At 51.4% G+C, this 8526-nt stretch overlaps 1 protein-coding gene across 2 annotated transcripts; it reads right to left on the reverse strand.

Annotated features, from left to right (window-relative positions):
* Positions 1–676: 676 nt before the first annotated feature.
* LOC110310201 (apolipoprotein L2-like) lies at positions 677–8052 on the reverse strand. 2 transcript variants are annotated; one of them, XM_021182939.2, is made up of 4 exons: positions 7915–8050; positions 3292–3438; positions 2488–2614; positions 677–1978 (listed from the first exon to the last, which is right to left on the reverse strand). In XM_021182939.2, the coding sequence occupies exons 2-4, from the start codon at positions 3296–3298 to the stop codon at positions 1129–1131; spliced, it is 984 nt and encodes a 327-aa protein (XP_021038598.1). In that variant the 5' UTR covers positions 3299–3438; positions 7915–8050; the 3' UTR covers positions 677–1128. The 2 variants fall into 2 exon arrangements, with proteins under 2 accessions (XP_021038598.1, XP_021038599.1); XM_021182940.2 differs by lacking the exon at positions 3292–3438 and having other exon boundaries at positions 7915–8052.
* Positions 8053–8526: the final 474 nt, after the last annotated feature.

An 8526-nucleotide genomic window follows, 5' to 3' on the forward strand; every position in this document is an offset into this window, starting at 1 on the left:
ACCAGCCACAAGCTAACCATGTCATCAGCTGGCATCTGAGGCCTGTAGCTGGGATTTACCTCTGCTTGGCTGTAACTGTCTCTGATGTCTCCACAAGTGTATCAGAAAAGGGCTCTGATTGATAACATGCCTTGTTCCCTTACTACAAAAGCACCATGAAATGGTTAGTTACTATGTTGGAACACGGACTTCGGGACAACCTAAATCTGCCTTCCGGGTCTGTGATCACTCCCGATTGGCTCCAAAATAAGTTCTGTCTTATCCCCATTGAGCTGAGAGTTGTGTTTCTGTGTTGACAGTGGTAATGAGCAGCTGGCTCTGACCCTAGACTTGAGACTTGCTGTCAGTTCTTGTGTTTTTCAGTTACTGCCCCAGGGGTGGAGGAGGGGGTTCAGGCACACTGTCCATCCGGGCTCCATAATCCACAGGAACAAAATACTGAAGAGAAAGGTGGGAGGGGAGGAGTGCCCATCCACACAGACATGGAACCTCCCGAGAGAGCTTTGCCATGGTGTCCTAGAGCTTCCATGGGAGGGGGCAGTACTGCATCTGGTGCTCTTGTAAAGGCCCCAGGCTGGCTGCCAGCACCTACAGGCAATGCTGAGAGTCTCAAGGACCCCTGTTGATGTTTCCAGGTTCTCATGCCCCAGGACAAAGAACCGAGTCAGACACATGGTGAGGAACAACAGAAACGGTTTATTTAGGGGACCATGACATGCCTGAGGATGGGTGTGGGCTGGGGAGCTGGGGAGAAGCAGAGGCTCTACAGCACAGGGATGGGGCTCATGATGTGTTTACAGAGCACACACCTTTCTCTCTGGTTTGCCTTTTGTGGGGTCCTGTTTGCAGTAGCTCAGACAGGGAGGGCTTTCTAGTCCTTCTCTTAACTGGCTTCTTCTGTGTTTAGTCCAGAGTTCAATCTTTCCAGTCCCTCTCACAGCACATCCTTTGGTCCCTCGTCTCAGGAACCGGGGCGGGGGGGGGGAGTCTCACCTGATTGTGCTGTGTTCAGCAGCAGGCCTGCACACTTGGTCCCTCAGACCTGGCTGCAGTCTTGCTCTCCTCTGTCCAGGTCCTCTCCCCTGACCTCTGCATGTCTTGGGGATGGGGTGACTGACTGGGGCCTGATCAGATTATCTTGTAGAATTCCATGAGCCGCTCTAGCTTCTCCTCCAGCTCTCGAGCCAGCTTCCTCAGTGCTTCAGCCGACTCTGATGCAGACCCTTCGTACAAATGCTTTGACCCTTTGACAAGGCTGTCCACGTCACTCCAGAGGGCGGCACCTGCGGTGGTGGCACGTTGGATCCGAGCTTCATTGCTCATTGCCAGAGGGGTTCCTTTCAGACTGGCCCGCACCTGCATAGCCCGTTGGGCAGAGATGCTTCCTGTGGTGGCAAGGATCCTGGCATCTTCTTCTAAACGAGGGTTGGCTCTAACCAGCCTGAGGGCATTCATGTGCTGCTCAAGGGCTTCCAGGTCTCTGGTGATGTCTCTGGTAGCCTGAGGGACCTTGCTGGTAATCCTAGCCACACTTGTGCCAGCCTCCCCCAGCATGTGCGTGCCAGTTGGAGCAGCTTCAACTTCATCCAAAACCCTGCTTGTTTCCTCCACGATTGAGGTAGCAACATTAGTCACAGTAGCTGCTACCCCCAGCCCCAAGCCAGTTGCTGAGAGCACCAGACTCCCCTCTGCTGTCACAGGTGCCAGAAAGAGACCAAGGAGGCCCAGGATGTCAGAGGCAGCACTGAAGGAGTCAGCCACCACGTTGGAGATGGTGCAGCCCCTGTGTAGTTTCTCAGCGTGGTCAGCCAGGGCATGGAGCTGACTGATGTGCCCCACCAGCTCTGCTTTCAAGCGAGGAAAGACTTTCAAAAACTTCTCCTTGCCTTTCAGGCCTTTTTGAAGTCTGCCTCTGTCTGCTATGGCCAAGAGTGCTGCCAGTTCCCTCAGAGCTTTGTGGAGGGCCACTGCCCTTTCCCTGTAAGAGCAGAGGTCAACAGTGTGTGAGAGATGGCTTGTGTCTATGTAAAACAGGCTGTGTAAAAGCAATCCACCCCACAATGGTCTCTATTATCACAGCCCAGGAAGGATTCTAGAGTTGTGCAGAAGTTCCCCTTTGGTGAGGGATGTTAGGTATTTTAAATAGGTTTTATGGTCTTTAATGGTGTGCCAGTCATCTTAAGACTGGGGAGACAGTCAGCTGTGGAAGTGCTCACCCCATATGCATGCAAACCGGAGTGCCATCCCTCAAACCCAAGTCAAAACAGCTGGGCCCGGGTGGCATGGTTTTATAATCTCAGTGCTGGGATAGGTAGAGACAGGTGGATCCTTGGGACCCACTGACTAACGTGTTAGAATATTTTCCAAGGGCTATTGAGGAGTGCCTCTAATGCCATTAACTGGGACTGTCTGGAGTGGGTGTGCCTTCCCCGAGAGAACCAGTCATACAGGGGTTAAGGGCCGTGCTGGGCATCCCATAGTAGTGACCTGGACAACTTGGCCTTGGATACAAACGCCTGCCAGGCTCCATCTTCAGCCAGCAGGCTATACAGGTATCCACTGCTTGCCATGTTCTGGAGATACCCAGTGGCTCCCTGGATGGTGTGTCTGCTCTCTACAAGGAAAGAAGGATGTAGTCAGAGCCAGGGGGCATCAGGTTCTTAGTGTCATGTCGTGAGTGTTTATCCCAAGGAGTGCTGGTGATGTATTGGTTACCAGTGTTGTCACCAGCTGAACTGTGTCCTTTGCTTCCCGTGTTCTGGCCCCCAGGCCTGTTATCTATATTTACAGATAAAGTCTCCATGGAAGTGAAATAATTATGATAAACAATATAAACATGGGTCCCTAATCCACAGTCCTGGTGGAGGGACTCACACTCTCTCCCCTTCCTTCTCCCTCTCTTCCCTCTTTCTTCATGCAAAACCCCCAGCAGAGGTATTGGGAAGGCACAATGCGCCTGCTCTCTCTGCACACCAGGACTGTCGCCCTCACCATAACTGACTTAGTCAGGGTTTCTATTCCTGTGCACACATCATGACCAGGAAGCGAGTTGGGGAGCTAAGAGGTGCTGCTTACTGACTTGCTTCCCCTGGCTCCTCAGCCTCCTTTCTTATAGAACCCAGGACCACCACCCCACAGTGGGCTGGGCCCTTTTCCATTAAACACTNATTGAGAAAATGCCTTACAGCTGGATCTCATGGAGGCATTTCCTCAAGGGAGGCTCCTCTCTCTGTGATAACTCCAGCTTGTTGACACACAAAACCAGCCGGTGCAGTAACCAACCTAACTCACCTTCCATACAGACATCAGCATCCAGAGCTGAGGGAAAAGACAGACCGTGTCCGAGCCCTCACCCTGTGGTGTTGTGGGATTGGAGCCAAGACGACTCATGCACTGGGAGATACCACATTGCTTTGCAGGGATATGAACTGTTTTCACCTTAGAGCAAACAGAGAGTAAAGACTGTGCACAGAGAATAGGGAAAAACTCAGCACTGGTTTACATCCACCGCAGACATCCAGCATCTCAGACACTGTTTTCAGACACTGTGATCAGACACTGTGGTGCTGGGGTTTGCATCCACCACAGACATCCGGCACATCAGACACTGTGGTGCCCACACCCTCACGTGTGACTTGCAGCCTATCTAGTTCTAACCTGTTTTTTTGTTTTTTTGCTCAAGAAGAACATTCAGAGAGGAAATTGAATTGATATCAGAGTATGTTGAGCACAGTAAGGCTGGATATTGTTTTTGTATCATAGTCACAGTGCAAGGCTCTATGTAGATTTACAGAGCCCCAAATTGCCCTCTTTGGACCAGATTCCAAGAGAAGTCTTTCTTCCTCACCGGAAGCTTTACAGTCTTTAGATTCTCACAAATAACGCAGGGCAGTCATGGATCTCCACTGACTTTGGGAGCTGTGACTATGCCACGTGGCCTGCTGTCTTCCATGTCCTCAGGGTCTTCTGGTCACACCAAAGAGGACAAGGTAAAGGGGAAGTTGCCCCTTGTATGCCCCAGATTGGGCTACGAGGTGGATCCCTACAGACTCAGGATCAGGGCACTGGCTTTGGTCCTTGGTGGCCTCATCCTTGTCTGCTGTGGCGGCTGCCAGGTCTATTCTGAGAGCAGCACACAGGTAAGGTACAGAGCTATGGCTGCCTCGAGAGGCCGTGAAAGCTTCTGGATCCTTGGTCCAGGCACAGAATCTTTGAGAGGTTTTCCTTAAAGCTAGCCAGGTGCTCAGACTGTATGGAAGAAGAAACACAGAGTGGGGTAAAGTGGGGACCCCTGTAGCAAAGGCAGGCAGGCGGCCATGAATCTGGTTGTTCCAAGGCTCCCTCCAGGCTGGCTGCCAAGACTCTAAAGGACTTAATTCACAGGGCCCAGTCTTTTCCTGAGCCCTGCAGCTGCTTCCTAACGAGATCAATCACCCAGCTCCATTCTGTCTCCCTCACCCCAGCCAGGGCAGTGCCCCCGTGCCCTGTGGTGTCCAAGGTGAGCGTGAGAAACTGAGGACGCAGCTGTGAAAAAGAATCAAAGTCAACACATGAAAGCGAGAGATGGGAAGAAGGTTCTGGTGGCTCCCTGGGGATGGGAACTGTGTTTGAGGAATAACAGCTAAGTATCAACTGAGCTCCTAGGCTGCACTCCTAGGCTGCATGCGGATGAGGTCTCTGAGAAGAGGGGGGCAAGCATGAAGCCTGCTTGCTTGCTCTGTTTCGCTCTGTGAGGACATCTTGTTGTGCACAAAGATCTTACCCAAAGGTAAAGTTAGTACCTGAGCCATGCTCTGAGGTCTCCCAGTCTCCTGTGATGAGTTCTGTGAATATTTCCCTTTGCAAACTGCAGGTCATGTGTTATAGCCCCAAGATCTTATGGAACCACCATGCAACAGTAACCAAGAGTGAAGTCCCTCCCTTGCTTTTCTGAAAACAGTACACCATGGTGGGGTCCTTTCTTGGCTTTCTTTCTCTTTAGACAGAAGGATAGAGAAATTCCGTGGACATGGCTAGCCCACATTTTGTGCAGCACACATCTAGACTCCCCCAGACCTCCCTCTCATAGCCCTGATCTTTCACCAATCTGCCTCTTGCCTTGGGTCTCCATGGTGAGTCTTCCCCAACACTGAGAATAGCCACCTCAGGTTCACCTTCTCATAGGAACCCCTCTGGAACTTTGGGCTGGTGGACACCAACAGCACAGAAACACTTTGCTTCCATGCCTTTGAAGAGAGCTATGATGTGCCCTGCCCAGACACCCAAAGGTTGGCTTCTCTATTAAGCCATTGCAGTCAGGCTGTTTCCAGGAAGATGACATCTTGTTAACCTAGCGGCCTCATCTCAAGACGATAATGGCTCTGATGACACCAGATGTCAGGCTACTCTGTGCAGAATCCAGGACCACCACCCTGCCTCACTGTTCTCCACCTGAAATTTGCTTTTCTCAGTCATGAAGGCACTAGTCCAGTGACTGAGGGACCCAGTCTTGACCAACAAGCACAGGAAGAAGGTTGCCGAGGCCTTCTGGGGGATGAGGCACAGGTGTGAAGGAGAGCTAGCTTCACCCTCCCCTTACTTCCNTCCCCCCCCCCCCAACTTCATCTCCCTTCCTTTTTGCCTCACAGGTCACAGCCTTCAATTATCAGGTAGGCAAGCTGGTATCTCAGGCGACACTACATTTTGGTAAAGTGTCTGTGCCATACGTCTTAGAGTTCGCTGTGAGTCTGTGCAGAGGAGAAGACTCATGGCAGGGCTCTTGCCAAGCATACACTTGGCCATGGATTCGATTTTCAGTACCATAAAAACATGTATCATTTTGTCTTTCTCTACCTTCGTTGAGTCCTGCTTCTAGCCAGCTAGACAGTGGGCCTTCTTGAAGGAAGGACTCTGTGGACGTGGCCCTGGAGGTGTGCAGATGATGCTGTCCTTCTCTGCTCATGGCCACCTGAAGTCCCAGGCTGGGGGCCTCCCTTCTCCATCCGTGCACATGCTCTCCAAACACTGTAGCACAGGGGTCCCAGCACACCCTCTTCTGGTGGCTCCCTCACATTTCCTTCACTAGACCAGTCAGAGGTCAGGGCCCCAAGCTCCTCCCCCAGAATCTGTAATTCTCTCCCAGGTTCAGGCTCGGGACCTTGCACCCAGCACAGAGAGTCCCCCTGCTATTGGGGTTTGGTCTGTTGCTATGCATTGTAAAGTTGAATGCCGGGCCTGGTTGTGTAGAATCACCAAGTGCAACAAGCAATGCTATGTGACCTTGCTCCTTGATTTAAAACCATTGATGGAATAAAGATGTCGCCAGCCTATTGCTGGGCAGAAGAGAGGTATGTAGGGTTTCAGTTCCCAGGCTTGGGGTCAGGAGAATCACAAGGAAAGATAGAGAAGGTGGAGAGAGGAGAAGATGCCATAGGGTAGGTGAGTCATGAAAACATTGCAATGAGGTCTGGCCAATTGGAGCTAAGAGTGGTCTGGATAGAACATGGCAGCTTGCTACTCAGGGTTATTGATAAGGAAGTAGACACAATGGCATAGAGGGTAGGTATGTGCCCTACTCTCACGCTTTAAAGGCTTATTATAAATATAAATATTTTGTGCCTTTTATCTGGGCCCGAATGATCAAAGGTGGGGTTTAATCTTAATCCCCTGATTGAGCTTAATTAACCCGACAACATGCACAGCCTGCTGCAGCCCCTCTAACCTTATCCCATAACCAATGTCTTAGGCTTTGTCTGGGCTCTTCCCTCCCTACAAAAGGCCTCCCTCCTCCATCCATGTGAAATCTCACACACTGCCTCTTTCTGGCTGGCTTCTACATTCCCTCCCAGGACTAAATATCGTGATTTCCTGGGACAATTTCTCTGGGCCACCAGTGTCTGCCATGGTCCCAGGAGTAGCCCAGTGTCTGTGCTAGAACCAACTAAGTTGGTCTTGTCCTCCTGGGCCTAAAGTGCTCCTGACATGGGCTCTGGGAGACATTTATTGGACATAGAATCACCAATCTCTGAGGATACAATCTCGTTAAGGAAAAAAAAGTGATTGCTTTAAATTTTTTTTCCTCCCTCCCACTCTCTATTTTCTCCCCAAGTTTCTAGAACATTCTTTGCTTCTGCAGGCACAGAAGACTAACACCCCCATCCACACAAACCCCGTCCACACAAACCATTGACCTCATGATTGACAAACAGGTCGTGGGCTGTTTATATGATCGTTCACATTTCCCTCCCTGCCCCCATGCTGATACCCTTCCCCTCTGAATTCACAGGGACCCCTTTCCCTCTTCTCTATCCCCACAGACTGGACAGAAGGCCAGCAGAGGCCCAAAGGAGGCAGGCCTTGGCCCACCGCTCAGCCTCTTTCACAGATTCCTCAGCACAACACAGCCCCTAGTCTTCAGTTGCCCTGGGCATGGTAAAGACACTCACAGAGACAGTTCTCGGCATAATATATGGGCTTCTTTTATCTGCCAGTCAACATTTATTCCAACCTTGTCTTGGCAGCAATAATACTGGCCCAATGTCAGGATGCTCATAAAAACTGATGGTTTCTGAGCCTCTTGTTCTCCTCCACATCCTTTAGTTTCTGTATTTCCCCAAGCAGGGGACTCCCATAAATCTGTTTTTTGTTTGGGGCCTGCTGTTCAGATCATAGGCATCCTGCACCTGAGCTGAGCCCCAGAGCACTTGGTGATCCCATCAGAGGGATTGCTCATCCTGTCTTGTGTTTAGTGCAGAGGGAGAGAAACAGCCAAACACCAACTTTGCAGACAAACGGCAAGGCCAGTTTGTCTGAACTCAGGGCTGTGGAAGACATCTACCTTCCCTGAGTTGATCCTTAGAATGAGGCAGCTATCCCTCTTCCTCGAGGTAACATTGTGGGGATGAAGAGGCAGAGGAGCGAAGAGGCTCAACTTACCGAACAGGACCCAGACGGCCTTGGCGGCGCAGATGCAGTTGGCAGCTGCACCTCTGAGTCACAAGGAAAAGCAGCCTCTGGCCTTATGTTCCCAACTGGGAAATGGAAACTGAAAGTCTCACCTCCCGGGCAGCCATGGACCAGTCAACACACTGGAATGATCATGTGTAGGGTGCCACCCAGAATAACACCCACTTTGCCAACTCAAAAGAGTGACCTCAGGTCAACATTCCAAATCCTGCTTGGGCCAAGCCATTTTGGGCGGGGCTTTCATGGTGGGGAGACCCACCAGCACTAACTGTGGAGCTCTCCCCTGATCACGTCCAGCACCACCTGCTCTGCCAAGCCCCAAAGTCCCCTAGCACTCCTCCATCCCACCCTCGTGCACTTCAGGAAAACCTCTCTGTCCCTGTTGGTTGATGAGGCCAGAGCTGATGCTGAGGGCGGCAGACAGTGTTGACACTTGCCTATGTGCATCCTTCTGCCTCAGGTTCCTGCTCTGTGTTGAGACCCATGATGCATTGACTAACCTGAGAACCCCTGGCATCTTCCACTGCAGACTCCCTGCTCCCTGGTTGGCTCTAGGACTCCTGGAGTAGAGGAGACAGAGCC

The sequence above is a fragment of the Mus caroli genome, chromosome 15, assembly GCF_900094665.2.
Source record: "Mus caroli chromosome 15, CAROLI_EIJ_v1.1, whole genome shotgun sequence".
Classification (NCBI taxonomy): domain Eukaryota; kingdom Metazoa; phylum Chordata; class Mammalia; order Rodentia; family Muridae; genus Mus; species Mus caroli.